Source organism: Toxotes jaculatrix, chromosome 8 (genome assembly GCF_017976425.1).
Source record: "Toxotes jaculatrix isolate fToxJac2 chromosome 8, fToxJac2.pri, whole genome shotgun sequence".
Classification (NCBI taxonomy): Eukaryota; Metazoa; Chordata; class Actinopteri; family Toxotidae; genus Toxotes; species Toxotes jaculatrix.
This window is the reverse complement of record NC_054401.1, coordinates 14,823,122-14,841,081: the sequence shown is the minus strand read 5'-3', so window position 1 is coordinate 14,841,081 and position 17,960 is coordinate 14,823,122. Positions and strand designations below refer to the sequence as shown.

At 41.6% G+C, this 17,960-nt stretch overlaps 2 protein-coding genes across 3 annotated transcripts in view; both read right to left on the bottom strand.

Moving 5' to 3' along the window:
• ptprub (protein tyrosine phosphatase receptor type Ub) overlaps positions 1–6,558 on the bottom strand; it is a 156,418-nt gene extending 149,860 nt beyond the window's left edge. For both annotated transcript variants that reach the window (XM_041043968.1, XM_041043969.1), the window contains exon 1: positions 6,342–6,558. In XM_041043968.1, the coding sequence (XP_040899902.1) occupies positions 6,342–6,411 (70 nt within the window). In that variant the 5' untranslated portion in view covers positions 6,412–6,558. The remainder of the gene's footprint in view (positions 1–6,341) is intronic.
• Positions 6,559–9,048: 2,490 nt separating this feature from the next.
• LOC121186089 (glucocorticoid modulatory element-binding protein 1-like) lies at positions 9,049–17,413 on the bottom strand. Its single transcript, XM_041044710.1, has 10 exons — positions 17,150–17,413; positions 15,682–15,823; positions 15,174–15,232; positions 14,768–14,889; positions 14,507–14,610; positions 13,725–13,909; positions 13,181–13,327; positions 11,288–11,425; positions 10,960–11,052; positions 9,049–10,851 (listed from the first exon to the last, which is right to left on the bottom strand). Exons 1-10 carry the CDS (start codon positions 17,169–17,171, stop codon positions 10,319–10,321), a joined length of 1,545 nt encoding a protein of 514 aa, XP_040900644.1. The 5' UTR covers positions 17,172–17,413; the 3' UTR covers positions 9,049–10,318.
• Positions 17,414–17,960: the final 547 nt, after the last annotated feature.

Genomic DNA, 17,960 nt, shown 5'->3' with positions numbered 1-17,960 from the left:
AGCATCCATTACACCAACACAGAGACAAATGTCCTGAAGACAGTGTTTTGACTTTTAGAGGAGTGTCAGCAGTTCAGATTTCACTGGGGGTTTCATATGCAGAGGACTGTATGGGCGGCTCAACAACAGGTCAGATTTCTACGGCGCAGCCCTGGCCTAATCCTCAACCCCGACACCATGACCTGAGCATTTGTTACACACCGCATACGAAACAACGGAGGGCCTGAGGAATCTGGCTGTAAATTTGTTGACACAGACAGAAAGGTAAAGAACTGAAACACGGCCAGTGGGCTAAATATAAACTGCTCAGGAGGTTTTCTTTCCTCTGGGTAGGGGATAAGGAGCAGCGCTCGCAGCATCAGTCTTGCAGACCCACTTTTAGCAGTCTGGAGCTCGCTACCTCGGGGGAAGAAAACACAGGGACCGAAACGGCTGCAACTCACAGCCATGCTTATTTCTTTGTTGGATAATTACACATCTGTGCGTGTGCTCAAGCTACACAGTCTCACTCTCTTCGTATCCAGGCAATAAACGCTGGCCCATCTGCGTTGAATGATAAATTTCCATGTCCATTATTCAAGTAAAACATATGCTTTTAAGTGATAATGAGCATAATAGTCCTGTCATTTTAGGCCAGTACATCAACAGGGTATTTTGTAGCTTATGTGTAATATATGCAGCCTTCTTATGGAACGGAGGCTCACTCTTTCATGTTTGAGAGGATTTCTTCTTTTTTTCAGCCCTTTGCTCCACAAAATACAGCTAACATTCATCTGCTACAGACCCGGCTCCCTTGTACGCACTTACATCATGCAAGTCCTGGCTGGCAGGCTGGCTAATTCCCACTCCTACATCAAACTTGCAGGCCGGCAGGCAGGATGCCACTTTGATCAAATTTAAGTAAAATGGACTTGCCGGAGTTTGAAAGATCAATACCACATTAATAACACCTGGCTGCGGGAGAAGAAGCCTGGACTCTAGCTGTTGCTGCAGAGTGGAAATGAAGAGACAGGCCAAGGCAGGCCGCTGACTGTAAATCTCTCAGTCTTGGCATCTCTGCCAGGGTGCTGGAAGGTGTCACAGTAACCCTGAGGAGCTCATAGCGGTGGCAGCTCCAGCCCCTGCTAGCATCAGTGTCAGGGCTGAGTCACTTTCAGTGCCTGATTTCCTGCTCTTACAGGCAAAGGTGCTAATGAACAAGTGTGCTGATTAACACGTGCGTATACACAAAAATCCAAAAAGCACTGCACACACATACATTCATATACTGTATCTTAATCAGTATGCTGAAACATTCACAGCATTGGACACAGCGTGCAAGTTTCTAATTAAAATAGCAAGTGGTCTGTGCAACGCTTGCAAAAGAAATGGAATCACATTTGAAGAGCCTGGCCAAAAAAACAGCATAAAAATGAAATGACAATGAGGAAAAATAGAACGTTCTCTGCCAAATGCTCAATGCAACACAGAACACAATAATGTAACAATCATTTGACTTGAGTCCTCTTCACCTTAATGCTATTGGAAATGTGCATTGGCGAGCTGTTGCCATGCTGATTTCCCAAGTGTCTCATTGGCTAATGTTTCATGGTCATTTAACTCTTTTCTAAAGGAGAGAATTTGTATTTTCGGTTCCCCACTCGCCGTTCCTGTGGACTTGTCCCGATTCTTGACCCTTTAATAATACACTTACAATAAAAAGGACCTTGACAGGATAATAAGTGTCATGTACAATTATCTCCAATCTGGACGGTTTCCCTGCGAGTGGTTCCTTTCAGAGCTCGTTGTAGGCCTGCGGAATTGGCCAGCGAGACTCGATGCGAGGGAGCGCGGGCACACGGAGAAGGGTCGGGCTAAATGGCAGAGGAGACACACAGCAGAAGCCATCCTGCTCTTGGGGCTTTGCCCTGTTCTCAAAGGCAACGACCTGCTCTTTCTCTCCCTTGGAAACATGGTAACCAACCTGTACTTGACCTTTCTGAAGTGCAAACAGTCCTCTGCCTGAGTAAACCACAACTCACCGCACCTTAAACAACAAAACAAAAGAATAAACTCAGGGGAGGACTGATTTGGAAACAGAGAAGTAACACATGATAATTAAAAAGAGAACAGTAAAATGCTTAGCAGGACTAATTAAGCAACAACAATCACAAGATGTGTGTGGGCTGCAGTCTCGCATTTAAAAAAAAAAAAAAGCCCTGCATCCTCAGCATAACACAAACTTAGGTGAGATGCATTCAAAAGACATGAGAACTGTGACCAGAACTGTGACAGAGGAGGACCCTGATTGGACATGTGCTTCTACTGATGAGGAGTACCAGTCATGGCACTTGGCGTCCAGCAGTATCCCTTGAACACAGGCAGTAGATGGATATGTTTCATCTTCCACTCTTGTGAGATGAGTAAGCCAATCGGGGGGCTGGCTCTCCTCCACACAGCCCCACATTACAATAGATCACAAAAGAGAAACGGGAAGAGACAGGCTGCAGAGCAGAGGACTCCTCTCATAAGCACCCTTTTTAATCACACACAGATGCATGCGTGCTGAAGGCAGAATGGCCAGCACACACAAGCCCAGCAAAAGCCCCGCTGTGTCCTCAGTCCAAAACAAAACATCCTGACAATCTATCTGAATAAATCCCTCTGTCATTTTCAGTTTCTCTATCTAAGATCCCCACCCCCCTTTTCTTCCCCTCCAGTCCCTTTCCTCCTTGCTGCAAAGTTTTCCATCTGCTCTCTGAATTACTGCCCGTGATCCCACAAAGATGGAAATCGACCAGTCTTTTCAGGAGTCTGATTTAGGCCCAATCCCCGCCGCCCCTCACCCTCTATCCGCAGATGGTGGCCTGGCTCCTGCAGGGACCACTTCCACTTGGTGGGTTTGCTGCAGCTCTGTGGTGCAAGGCAACATTTTCTACATGATGGTTACATTTTTTTTTTCATCTTCAGCTATTCACAAATACATCTCATGCTCCTTTTTTTTTCTCCCCCCATTCAGTTTAGTTATAGCAAACACATCTAACGGCCTCACAATAACCAGTATGCTACAAACAGCTATAATAGGCCACCGTGAGATGAATAATGTAACAGTAATGAGTATTTGCCATAATAAACAGGGTCAAGACCATTCTTTTGAAGAAATGTGTTTCATATTAACAATTTTGGTCATGTAACAAATAGATCTGCCCTCCGCTTAAGTACAGTCTTCTCTATATGCTGTTTAATCTGGTAAGTGTTTTCCTACTGCTGTGTTTCCTGTATGAATCAACGGATCAGTGGACCTGTTAATGCCTCTACATATGTGGGCTACACTCTAATATATTTAACCCTTTTAAGATTGGAACTAACAAATGTTTTCATTATTGATTAATCCGGCAGTCTGCTGTAATCTGTTTACCATTGTGTACGACAAAGAAAAGCCTCAAATCTTCACATTTTAGGAGGTGGAATCAGCAGAAGTTTGGAATATTTTTGCTTTAAAAGTTACTTAAATGACTATTTGATTTAAAAAAAAAAAAAAAAAAAACATCGCTGCAGCTCTAATCCCTCGATGCTTTTATGTAGCGATGGTCCCATATTATGTTTGTCAATGCAGTTGCTGATGTTTACGCAGTGTAAACTCGAAGCCCTGAAGCATTATTCATTCCATGCCATGCTTTAACTAGACAGTCTGGGCCTTCACAGTCCTTTTCATCTCAGTCCATGTGTTATCTTATTCACTGAAATAAGCAAAAAGGACATTCTGCCTTAACTTTAGATCAAACCGGGAAATGAGTCATGAGACACAGGATAATTACTCCACTCAGTTGACAACATTTGCTGCTAATAGAGGAGACAGATGGTAAGTGAACATCCATTCTATTCCCATGAGAGACAACAGAGGACTGAAAGTGTCAGATTGGGCTTTACACCATGAGAAAAGAAAAAAAAAAAAAGAAAAATATACAGAGATACATCCAGAAACTGGACTTTCATGTTCATAACCTCTTTGTGTCTCAGCAAATATGACGCAAATGTTAGATTTTTTTCCCCTCTTATCAGCCTCACTTTAGTCAGTCCAGTGCAGCAGAGAGCCTCCATATTTCATGGCCTCTAATAATTTCACTTCCCCTGAACTGACAGCCTGGGCCGACCAACGCATAAGCATGGAAGAGTTATGGAAAATATGGATTAGATCGTGTAGGAAAGGAAAGAAATCCCAGACGGAGGGCAGAGTCTTAGCTCAAGGTTGAGGTGTGGTCTCCACACAATCACAGACACTCTGAGGCTGCATTTATGCTCCTTATGATTTCTCCTCCTACAGGACGCGGCAGGTGGAGAAGCATGAAAGGACTCAGGCCGAGGGATCAGTCACGTAGAGGAGAAGCCACAAAAAACTGACAGCTTTAACTATTAGTGCCTAATGGGAAGGTAAAAGTGCAGATGGCGAGGCTTGCAACACTCCAGTTAACTAAATAAAAACCCACACCATGTAAATTTTTGTTGACAGGCACTCTGACGCAGCCGTAGTGAAGCGTTGCTGTTCCATTCAGCTCTTTTAATTACCTGTGTGATTTAATCCTTCATATGTCTCAGCCCATTCCTCTTAATGATCTGCTCCATTCAGCTCTTGACAATACATATTCTGCTTGTATGGGTTTGTTGTTTTTTGGGAGTTTTTTTGTCATTGTTGTTGCTTCTTTCACAAAGAGCTATGCGTACGAGCTTTATACTGAGCATTAGTATGTTTTCCTATTTCTCGCAAAACGATAGCTCTGCCAAATTTCACAGCAAATCTCCTTGTGATCTCAACATGATCAAGCTCTTTTTTTTTTTTCGACCTGCATGTGACAAACACTATGTCGCATTGTTATACGGTGTTGAAAGAGCCTGCAGTGTAAATGTTACCAATATTACCTCCTCACCCTGGATTTATGTTACACAGGGGTAAAGTCATGCATATGTATGTGTGTGTGAATCACAGAGCGATTCAAACACGACCAAGTCAATTCAGCCTTTTATCAATATATACTGCAATTACATTGCACAAATGATACAGAACTCAGGGAGTAAAAGCAGATTTAGAAGAAAACATGAATGTGAATGAATATGAAAAGGTCTGTGCCAGACGTAGATAAAAGACATTTAGTTTTACCACTCTCTTTCAATTTAGTTTTACCACTCTCTCCATCTCTCTGATATGTGGCTGATGTTCAAATTTAGAAAGATTTATTTATCCCACTGCTGTGAAAATGAAATGGGGAAAAAAAAAGTCAGTCGGTTTTAGAAATTGCATCATTTTGATCCCTTTATCTGAAAAATACATTATCGCCATGTTACAATCCAGCTTGTTTGCTCACAGGACAGAAAAGATGACTTTCAAGAAGTAAAAGCCTCCTCTACCAACCATTTGACATGTGAATATGGTTCATTTTCATCTCATCTGGAATGAATTACAGCTGATCTGTGAGCATTAATATGTCTTCTACAGCCAGACAACCCAAAAAGACCAGAGGCAGCTCATCACATCAGGAGAAAAATCCAGCAGCTTTGAGAATGAATCTGACTATTTCCCCACAGTCGATGGGAGCCTACATCTTGGAATAGAATTATGAGAATTTGGTTTAAAAAAAAAAAAAAAAAGAAAGAAAGAAAGAAAGAAACCAATAAGCATTACAATGCCTCAAACCTTATTAAAATGTAAACTTTTAAAGAGTCACTCAGTCAACAATAATACAACCCAACGCCAGTGTGAAGCAGCTCCAGGTTTTTGGTATTTGGATGTCATCACAGACTGGGTCAGGCTGTTGGGATCTGGCAGATTCATGCTCACAAATATTAATTAAATTGCCTAAAGGCGGTGAGAGTGCAGTTCAGTCCGTTTAATTGAAAACTGTCTCTCTGAATGAACTGCTTTCCAACTTTGGATCACCGTGTCAAACACCTTTTAGGCTACCTGGCGTCTTTAAATGTGCTTGAGCAATAGGGGGGGAAAAAACAGCGTAAGGCAGCGGATTGTTGTTTTGGGAAATGGGAGCTTTCCCCCAGAACACCCAGGCGCAGTCTTCCTAAATGATCTATTTTTTTTTTGCAGGAGCCAGGCGCTAAGGAAACTTATTACTTCAGTTTACAAAGTTATTAAAGAATTTGTTTTTCTTCTCTGCTGGGAGGATTGTCCCATTTGTAAACCATGGGAAGCAGCAGTAAGCCGCAGATAAACGCAGCAACGTGTTGGGAAAATGGGGGGCACAAAGTTGGCATCTTCACCAGACTCGCTTCGTTTTTGCTTTCAGTGGAGTTTCATCCACACGTAAAAAACTTCCCAACTGCGTTTAAGAGGTCGAAATGAATACGAGTCTTACCTGTTGGCCCCTCGATACCATCGGCGTAGATCTGAACAGTCAAAATCAAAAGAAAGGCGCAGGTGTTCATCGTGTAGCTGTTGTAGTCCACTTTAAATGTGCACAAGGAATCATTTCATTCACTCCGAGAGCTCCGGGCGCGTAAGTAGTAGAGACGAGCCCATCTAGTCCCCCAGTTCTCACTGAGTGGAGTTTCAGAGACACTGAGGGAGACAGGGCAGAGCTAGTTCTGCAAACTGACGTCAGGGTAAACAGTTCAGGAGAGAGATTTCTTTCTCAAGCCCACTTTCCTTCCCAGCCTCCACTTCTCTGCAGGTACAAAGCATGAGCCGGGCGCCTCCAAGTGACTGAACCCTGCAACGACACTGTGGTATTCAAACGTCGGCCAAGCAAAACTCCAGACTCTGTGTGTGTGTGTGTGTGTGTGTGTCCTGGTACTTGTATCTTTGTGAGGTCCAGGAGGAGTTTTAGACCCTTGGACTGAGGAATTTTTGTTTAGTGTGGAAATATTTGACAGTTTTTACTTCTTCAAAGGGTCGTCTGAGATTTCAAACTGGATTTTGAGGTGAAAATTAGGTTTAGAGGGTAAAGTGTGAGGTTGTGATTTGGGGGTAGGTGTGTCCTTGTGATGTTTAAGATGGTTAAGTCCAGACTTGTTTTTGTTAAAGTTGGAGTAAGTGTTAGATAAGACATGGGGTTGGGTGTGTGTTTATCATGGTTAAATCTTAGGACAAGTCCCTATGAAGTAAATGTAAGTCAGTGCAGTGTTCCTCTACGTAATAAAAAGAGTCTCTATGTGTTGCTGTGTATCTGTGGACACAGGGACAAGGTGCTGATCGCTTTCTCTGCCGTTTCATCCATTTGGCTTCATTTTAATGAGACGATACTTAATCTTCACTGCCCAGCAGCTCCTAGCAGCTGTCACCATGTACCCAGCAGCAGAGGTACAGGATTATCAGTCTGACAGCAATGGCTACAGGTTGAGAAAACACTCATTATTTAAGCTACATGCCCTTGCACTGAAGACAGGTTTGTGTTCTTAAAACTGCATTAACAATGAAATCGTCATTCTCATGTTTTAAAATCACATCAGCCATCTGAGTTCAAATGAATCCAACAATCAAAATTTTTTTTGCTCATATCAGCAGCTTTTTCACAACTGAGTTAGTCATATGTTTGCACACTACAGACAGGTATGCATACCTTACTCCTCCCAGTGACAGGCGCAAAGCATATTTCTCCATAAATTAGATAGTCTGTCATGATGTGTGCACCTAATTTGCATTTGATATGGTTCTCTATGCACAGCTGACCATATTTGGTGCAGAATACCTAATAGAAAACGCTCTTTGATTTAATGTAGTCTGTAAACTTAAATGTAAACATCAAGAACATATGGAAATATTTGGCTTTCACATATTTGACAGGTTCTCTGGCATGTCATATATAAGCTGTGTAAAAGCATTAGAGCTGTGTATTTGATAATGAATTGCCGGACACTCGTCACATGCTGCAAGGTGTCCCATCATATTTGATTAAAGCTTTCCATGGCATTTGTGATCCATATCAGAGATTAAACATCTTACACAAGTGCTGATTTTGCAGCCAGCCCTCTGCATGAACCGAGCTGGTGTTAAAACATGGCTGGGCTGACACATTTAGCTGTGGCTCCAGGACTCCCGATTGGATCAAGACGCCATTATGCAGGCTGGTCATCATTCATTTTGTTGTCGTGTGCGAACATTAAAGTTGTGGATTAAATTAAAGGGGGCCAACAGACGCATCTAAGGCTTCCAACATGAATGCACATCTCAGTCTCTAATGTTGTTAGCCCAGAATGACAGATGAACGATGGACTGCTCAGCAAATTACTTAATTTAGCCAGAGGAGCAAAGCATATGTTGAACTAACACCTGTAATTACACCTGCTTGATTCATGGCAGCCATTTTTGCTCCCTGGTATTCAAGGCACAGAGTAGCAATTTATTTAAACCAGGGAGTATTTTGGCCTGAGTCTGTTCAGCTGCACGATGGTTTAATTTGCAGTAAAGCTAACAGGATGTTGCAAAATACTGTTAAACTCCAACAACAGGACAGGCGTCAGAAGGGAGGCTGACAGCTGCACTATGATGAAAGTCATTTTATCAAGCATTTTATCAGCTGCCACTCATAACCCCTCTCAAACAAACACATCTGCACAGGCAGTGTTGTGCATGAATTTATAATAACATATCATTACAGCTCTGACGGAAATTGTCAGAGGCTGGCCATCAAACCATCACTGTCTATCACACGGGCTTGACATGCAGCATGGTGCTCAAAAAGTAAATGAACATCAATTCACACAGGGCAGGAAAAAAATGCTGCTACACTTTTATCTTTGATGAAATGAAACTTTAAAGCGTGGACAAACACACCAGACAGTGATATCACAAAAGATTTCCAGTGGCTGTCAAATATAAAATGATTGCTTGACATCAGTGATCACAAGCCTCACAGGCTTGTAAGGTGAATCCACAGAGCAGTGTGAATTCACCCATTAATTTCTGTTCTATAAATGTAACTGCAGTAACAGCCATTCACATCAAAGGTTAGCTGAACCAGCGTAGAGATGAGGAGATGAATGAAACGTCCAACCAGCATTTTACAGCTCTCATCCACAACCTGACAGTGAAAAATTTAAAGAATTGAGTAGCTTAGACACGGCTTCTGTTAAATTGTTGAATGTAAATTTTTTTTTATTTAAAATGTGTTCATAATCTTACAAGGTCACACTTTCATATGTTTCTCCATAATTTTTCTATGGTAAAGGGAGAAGAGGTTATTTAACATGATTTCCAGCACGTTAGTACACAGTACGCCGTATAAAGCAAGAGCACATGCCTACAGTTACAATACTTATTATATATATATGTTTCACTGTCTTAAATTAAGAATAATGTATTCTTCAGGCAGTGAGTGTCTGGTGCATAGATATTAGGCAGGTCTTAGGCACTATTTTGAGGGCCTAAATACAAGCCAGAATACGAAATATTTCACGAAATCCAGATTATAAAAAAATTAAAAACACAACTGACAAAATAAGTATGTTAAATTACAAATATTGTTAGAAGTTAATTATAAAATTATTGACAGAATTTGTCACAAACGCATGGAAAAAAACTGCCAACTAATTTCAGGAAAGGGAAAATGTTATCACCAAAGACTGTAATCAATCAGTCATTGATTCATAAATCAAACATTATATTTACAGATTTCTAAAAAGCGTGGTTAGACTGAAATTTAGAAACACAGAGTTCGGTCAAAACTACCCGGGTTTCTAATACTATATCCAACAGACAAGAGAGAACTCTGTGTTTTAGTATTGCAACTAACGATTATTCAGTTAAATCACTGATTATTTTCTCCAAAAATATCCAAAAATTGTTTAAAAAAAAAAAACACCCTTTACAAATTCCCAGAAAGTGGAAAGTGATATATTGCAAAATATTGCATATTTTGTCCGACCAAAAGTCCAAAACCCAAAGGCAGGGCTACAAAAAAATAACCATCAAGTATTCACATTTGAGACACTGAAACCAGTGAATGTTTGCAACCTTTTTGCTTAAAAAAATGATTTAAATGATTAATCGATTGTCAAAACTGTTGCTGATTAATTTTCTGGCAGATGACTAATCAATGATCAACTCATCATTTCACCTCTACTGTGTTTTGATTTGTTAAAATGTCAGAAAAGCATGTCCAGAATGGTCTCAGAAGGGCCTTTTCCATCCTCAATGCAATAACAAATCTGTGCCCGTTACCACTGAAGTAACTCCAGTTCAACTTAAGTAACTACAGTGTCTACACCATGAGCAAGAAAACACAAAAAGTACACAAAGTAAAGTACTTTTTGAATCTTTTATCCTTTAAGTCTTCAGGTCTCAGGCACATTCCCTCACTTAGTCCTCCAGCATCCCTTCACCATCATCTCCCTCTCACTTACTCTTATGTTTCTTTGATGCTTTTCTTCCTATAATCACCTTTTCGATATCATGCAAGCCCATTGTCTCCTCTTCTTCCTCACTAAGATGAGGGTCTTCTCGAGGCCTAACTGTCCTCTGTCCAGGGTCTTTGTAGATCCCTGAGGTGTCATCTTGCTCCACACCTTCCTGTCCCTGCTGGTGAACCTTCCCCGTCTCACCGAGATCATGGTTCCTCTCCAGCGTAGAGCTTCGGCTGTCTCTGTCCACCCTGTCTGCTCTGGTTTGGTGGTGCTGGCCAGTGGAGGCAGAGAAATGGGTGAGGAGCTGAGGGTTGATGGTGAGCTGAGCATAAGATGCAGCAGATAAACCAGTAACAGAGAGAGGCTGTATCACTGGGCTTGTTTTCACGGGGGACAGGACGTTCCGGGCTTGGCTGTTCGACCGATTGTGGCGTTGAAGGCGAAGGTGTTTCGAGGATGTGCTTTTGTAAGATGTGCTTTTATCACAGTCCTGCTTCCTCCGTTTTTCCAAAATCTCATCCAACACTAAGAAAAAGCATGATATCAGTCAGTACAATCCACTAGGACATCACTGTTTGGACTGTATGCTGTTTTCAACAGCTTTCTCATCATAAACACTGTTATGGATCTTACTGTCTTCAGTCTGGCTGCGCCTCAGGTCCAGAGCTTGCTTCACTGAGTCTAAAAGCCCAAACATCTCACACAAGGAATTAAGTAAGATGGCATCTGACAAAACAAAATAATCAAATGTCAGCTACAAGGCGGGATCACTTTACAAAAAAAAAAATCAATGTCCATGAATTTTGTTCTCAAGCCAGATTAAGCTAATGGAGTTCTTGAAAAGTCTTTAAAATTTTGGTTTATATTTTTGTCCTATTTTTACTTGACTTACATTTGACAATGGCAAAACCAATTCTTTTCACAGACCAGAAGTTAGACAGGTCCCGCTGCTGGAACTCACCTGTCTCCTGCAGGTTGGACTTCTCACTGCGAACCTCCACTCCTTTAAGAGTGGCTAATAATTCAGTCTGGAGACTGGACAGAACCTCCCCCATCAGCCCTGAGTCTGCCACACCCTTCCACAGGCTCAATACCCCATCTAGAGGAGGTCAGTTATGAAGGACATAATTATGACATGTCAGGAACTTTGTATGTGTGCGCAGAGCCACAGAGAAATAAAATAAAGTCGTGTAGGCACAATCATAGAGGTCATTTGTGTATGTGTGTTTAAAGTACACATTCCTACATGAGCTGTGGAGTTGTGCAGCAACAGAGACCGGACACAAGAGACAGAAAAGGCAAAGCAAAATAAATAATAAATGTGGGATAAATGAGATAGAGTGGGAAGGCAGAGAAAGGTGGAGATTTGAAGAGAGTGAAAGGATTGGAAAAGAGAGTAATAAAGTGAAGAGGGGAACATAGGAGGAGGTGTCAGGGTTAGAGAAACAATGAAAAAAGATAGAAGGCGATAGAGGAAATGGGAGAGGGGCAGCACTTGGAGAGAGGATGTTAAATGGGTAATAGAAGCAGAGAGGAAAGTAGGAAAGAGGGAAAATGGGTTAGAAAAGCGGTGCTCTAAGAGGAGAGAAAGGAGGACAGAGCAGATTGGAGAGAGAATGAAAAATTACTTGGGATCTGTACAAAACTGAGCAAAATACAAGTTGAGTGCATTAGAGTGATAAAACGTCAGAGACACTTGATATCTTATCTTGCAAGAAATGCGTCCACTTTCATGTTTGCTTAAATGTCTGTCAAGATAAATGTAATGTGCCAAATAAAAATATTCCAAATCCCATTTGCAGCTATCTGAAGCTAAATTGATTTATTTCTCTATGTCGGGAATATACGCTGATGGGAAGCAACACATTTCTGTAGATAGAAGAGCACAGTTATTGGCTGGGTGCGTTTACTCGGAGTTGTCAATTTGTTTAAAGCCCTGTGACAAGCAATACCGCTTGTGCGGCGAGGCACTGCAATTTGCCATTCACACAAAAGATTGCTTGAGGCTATTTTACCTACTGCGGTCCAGCTGGACAATGCCTAATCAGGTCACCTTTAAAACCCCTTAAATCAAAGCTTTAGGTCCCTGAAAGAAAAAGCCACACTTAGAAATGTCAGATGCAGTCGATGGTAATATAAAGGGACATGACTCTCTGCCTGCCAGGGTCAGCAACTTTTTAAGGCCAGTCTGCAGGAATGGCATCATATTGCACAACTGCAGATTCTGAGGTTCAGTGGCTCTGTGTATCAGAGGTGTCAAACAACGGTGACAGCAAGAGGCATGACACAAGATAAGGTTTACCGGTAGATAATGTTTAACTTATACTTTAACATAAATATACTTATATATTCTTTTCCTCATTTGTTGCCATTTTTATCCATGAGGACACAGCTGTGTTGCAGCTGAAGGGCCATCTTCTTTAGAGGACATGGCTTAAGAATGCGCAAGCTTCTGGAGGACTGAAGGTCAGTGGGCTGAACCTGTGTCTCTGCCGTAATAAAAGGGTATCTTATAAACTTTCCAAATTTACCTCCAGGACCCTGCCCTTCCAGAGTTTCAGTTGATAGACGGTTATCAGGGAATCACGTAACTTCCATGCACAAACACAAAACTGCAATATACCACCGGATTACAAGGCTTTTAAACAGAAGACATAACCATGTGGCATCTCCTGTTAAAGCAGAGGAGCACTGCAGGTGAGTTGTTTCCTGCGCAAGCACAGATCATTGGCCAGTAAATGAAGCCCGCTATTGCTGGTTCCGTAGCAACTAACTCTGCACAAATTTTACTTTTAGATGATAATTATTTGCGTCACATATTACACAATGACTGCTAATTATTCAATATATTTACCAGGTGTGTCAGCCCTCTTTCTCTTTGCCGCATGTCCATTGGCTGTTGTAGGGTTTACAGGTCGGGCTGGACCAGGGCTCCACTTCGCTGTTGCACTAAACTTATCCCTCAAAGTCTCCTCTACTTCTGCTGCCTCATGCACAACCTCTGAAATGGAAAAGAAACAACAGGCATATATTGTAAATACAGGTCATAAACAGCTCATATTACCAGTGAGTAGGCAGGGGAAAGGCTGCCAAGAAAATCCAATTGTTTTTCTCTAGATTTTCTTTTTGTTTCTGTGCAGTGGTTGGTGTATTATTAAAAATATCTGAATGCTCTTAATGGCAGATGTTATTACTTAAATGTTCAGCTTATTTCCTCATTCACTGTTTTCCTTAAAGTCACTGCAAGAAATCATTGCACTTGTTTCATTACTGCAGATAAATGATATCCAGGTGGCTTCAGAAGTTTTTAGCCTGCGTCATCTCAATGATACAACAGCAGCACAAGCATATGTTAGGGGGAAAAAAGCAAGAAACGCTAAATGCCAACTGAAATCTACCTGTCAGCGGAGGCACCTGTCCTCCAAGAGGGTCAAGAGCCAGATTTGACGGGCTTGGCTGTGCTGAGATCCCTGGAGGAAGCCTCGTACTGTTGATCAGCACATCAAATTTAGTGCTGCGGCAGGTGTTGCTGCACACGGTGTCATGCTGGTAGAAATCTATCTGGCCAGAGTCCATCATTTTCCTACGTGGGAAAAGCAGGTTAAAAAAAACACTACTGAGTATGCAAGAAAATATTATTTATTTATATATATATATTTTGTTACACAGCTGCTGAGGGGTGTGATCGTATAGATTGAATTTGTTGAACAATCCCAATAGCTTCCTAGAGGATTTTTTGACACAAAGCACATTGATCTGACCTCTGGAGGAATAAAAGATGAAAAGAGCAGATATTGCCCATTGAGTTTGTATATTGACTCACAGCAACATCAAGAACAAGTGCAAACACGATAAAGGGGTGAGAACTATCACCTAGCAGCCTGCCTGCATGCCATTTGATCCTGCTATCATGATAATGCTGCTTACCGACTACCTCTGGAATGTAGTGGCAAACCCCGACACAGACAGACATGACAGAAGAGCAATTACATGAGTGAGATATGCTGTTGACTGCATTAGAGTTAGGTGTTTTCTGCAAGTCCGACACTTTAACGCCAACACAGCAGATCAAAGTGAAGGACTCCCTTGAAGGTCATTCAGATTTATATGCATGTGTCTCCCCAGCAGCTGTGAGGAACACGACAGACAAATAATTTTTTTTAAATTCTCATACGTCTACCTAAGCATCACCCCTCCCAGTCTGATGGCCCTTTTCCAGTCCTTCAGAGTGGCTTTGCCTGCCAGGTGTACAAACTGCTTTGGACTGATGAGCTGGTCATTGAACTGCAAGAGAAGAAGACTATGTTCATAAGTAAGTGGAGAGAAGAATTAAGACACTTGAGTTAATGACTTGACTGAGAGAGGTCTAACAAAGTAATTCTCCAGTTTCAATAAATTAATAATTCACCACCCTTTGATCACACTAAACACATCAACTTACTTTGACACATCTGACATTGATTCCAGGGCACACAAACTTCTTAAACAGCAGAACTGCTCTGCTGTCTCCACAGGTGATGGGGTAGCCATACTCTATTTCCTCTCCTTCTGCTTTACTGTCATCTTAACATAACAGAACAAAAAACATAACCATGCAGTGTGCATTCACAGGAAAACCTTCCCAGATACTAAGCAGAGTAGGACTTATGTGACAACACAATCAAAAGTCCATCATCGCTTGTTTATCAATATTCTTCAATAATCTGTCTAAATCACACATGCAGCTTGAAATACACTGAGAGACTCTTTAGTGCACATAATACATTTATTGTATTTTTAAAAAGCTGTTGATTTTAAATGCCTTGTATCTGAAGGAGTAAATGTCAGCAAATATCTCTGTCACTCACCATGATGGGTCTCTATGGCCAAGACTGTGGTACCAGTGTCTGCAATGTCATCATTTACCCTGCAGAGGGCAAAATTTTCTCACATATGTAATAATGATTATTTAATGCTACCTGAGAGACTACCATTTCTCAGTTTAACAGCAAAATATGTGGAAAAATGACTGCATGTCTCACATTTTTTAAATGTGAGTGCTTTTCTTTTACCCCACACTTCTTATTGTTGCTTTGTATTTATTTATTTTTTACTTGAGTCTATGTTAAACTGATTATATACAGCTCTGATGTAAAAAAAAAAAAAAAAGAAAAGGTATCATAAGATTTGCTCAATATCAACATTAGGCAAAAGAAAAAATGTTGTTAATGGTATGTAACTGTCATGCTGAAAATCGGTCCATACATTTCTACAAATCTGTCTATACACTCACATTTGCCTCTCTATTTTGTCACACGGAAAACAAACACATCGCAAACACATCTATTGACCGTTTAATGATATAAGCCATGTTACCCTTGCAGGATGGGCTGCAGGTGCAGGATGACTTGAGTCTTATGGTTGTTGCCACTGGATTCCCCCTCCTCTTCCTTCACCATAATGAGCTCCCCTGAAGACACAGTGACCTCAGCACCCGCCATCACCCCTCCCCACAGAGCTGCACGCAAAGAGGGCCCAGCACGCATGTTAACATCCAGATCACACACATGCATGCAGTGATGCTATTTAATGCATAACTCAATGAAAGCCTCCCCCAAGTCTTTTCTAGCGTGCAACTGTCATAGAAATGAATCCATACTGAGCTTAAAATGACATAATCCTCACATGGGCAGGTCTTGCTTTCTGTATTGCTGTTGAGAATGTGCATGAATATCCTAGATAGTGGAACAAAAGCTAAATCCCGGGTTATAAGGCCTGAATTGTAAAACTGGTGCAGCAATTAATAACCACAGTGGACTCAACAGGTGAAACTGCACTGTCATAAATGCTTTTTTTTAACCTATCTAAAGTGAAATTCTCAAATCAAATCATATCACTACAGTGTTATGCAACATTGTTGAATTTAGGCCACTATTTTTGCCACAGATAGGATACCAGTGGAAGACCTGTTGAACAAATGTAAATTGCAGAAATGCTGTTACCAAGTCGTATTAAGCAAAACACCAAATTCCAGTTGATAACAGTCTCTAGAAAATGTTAATTCTTTGTCTCTGCTGTCATGCTGTTAAGTATATATGTGATCTATTTACAATTTGTGAAAATGTCACAGTTAAATTATGAAAGACGGTAAATACATGTCCTTAAATACTGGCAGTAAATGTGTAAACAAATGTGCAGCATTAAAACATATTTTAGATTAGTCAAATGTGAATATCCTGTCCACTGGACTACTATCTTTTGTTATTGGGAATTGGGGTGGGAAAAAAATAAATATAAATTTCCTTCTCGGTTAACAGTTATAGAAGAATAAATCATGAATCGTCACTACATTCATTCTAGCAGGATTCTGCCCATAACACTCTTTCAATCCAACAAAAGCAGCAGCTGAAGCGTTAGATAGACTGGGCGACAATAGCACAGAAAGGCACGGAGGAGAAATGAATTTACAAACTGGTAGAGAAACAAAACAGGCAACCTTTCCATGCAACGAACTGACCAACGTATTCCACACGGATGTATATGTATACATATAAACAGTACTTGATATACAAAGTAGCCCTTGTTGGATCATCAACTCCTACACACGGACAGTTGCGTGTCTTTCTCACCCTCCTTCACCCACTCAAACTGACGTCTGTTGGTGCGGCAGCACGCACACCCCGGCCAACAACGGTGCGACGGCGCGCTCTCCTCATCCAGAGAGGGTGCCCACACACACACACACACGCGCGCGCGCGCACACACAAAGAAAAACACACCGGGTCCACACTAAAACTCGCAAACACACTACCTGCTACTTTAATACTGTCATAGTTTGACTTACCCGTTTTACAGCAGGGGATCATTCATCCTCCGCTTGTCAGAGAGGTACGAGAGCATGCGCCGTGCGGCTGCGTTACACTTCCTGCAGTGAAGGCAGCATTTGCCTGAGAAGCATCTGTCCCGCTGTCACGAGAAGCGGTTAGTTCGCACGCGATGTGTAAATCGGTCAAACTGCTCTTATGCGGCTTGGTTTGAGCGCCTCTGAGCCGTGCTAGTGCGCAGGCTGGAAGACTTCAAGCTCCGGAAGCATGTTTTCCACCCACAAAGGGAATAGTGAACATGTTTTTTTTTTTTTTTTTTTTAATGAACGGTTCCTTCGTGGTAGGTTTTAGACTCAACACACACTTTCAGTTGCCACTTGGGTGGTTTAATGTTTGTTGGTTTGTCATGCAATAAACGCTGTCCCGAACAGTTGCCTGTTGTGTTTTTGTTGTTGCCCGCGTTTCACCAGGAGGTGGCAGGGTTTGCTCTTAGTTGAAGGAAAAATGTAGGTGTGCTGATAAGGTAAAGAGAAGACATTTCAAACTACTGGTCCTAAATATTTTGACTTTTGAACACAACATTTTCAACCTTTTGACAAGGCGAATTTATGAAATTGCCATTAAGAGGAATATAGCCAGTCGAGGTCCTGGTTCAGTGCAAACGGGAGTAAATCGTTTGTATTTTTCCCACGGGCTGGTCTCAGATCAGCGCACACCTACAGCTCAGACCACCCATATATGGGAATGGAATGCTTGGGGGTTCTTTGATTGACACTCCAGGAAAGCCAATGGGAAGTCGAGTTTACATCTCGTGGCCAATAGTAAATATCC

Excerpts from the sequence above, each read along its gene's own strand:
- LOC121186089 (XM_041044710.1), bottom strand. The coding sequence starts at position 17,171 with ATGATCCCCTGCTGTAAAACGG. Across the intron at positions 13,910-14,506 it reads CTGGGAGGGGTGATGCTTAG|GAAAATGATGGACTCTGGCC; the intron begins GTAGACGTATGA and ends TTTCCCACGTAG. Across the intron at positions 11,053-11,287 it reads GTCCAACCTGCAGGAGACAG|ATGCCATCTTACTTAATTCC; the intron begins GTGAGTTCCAGC and ends TTGTTTTGTCAG.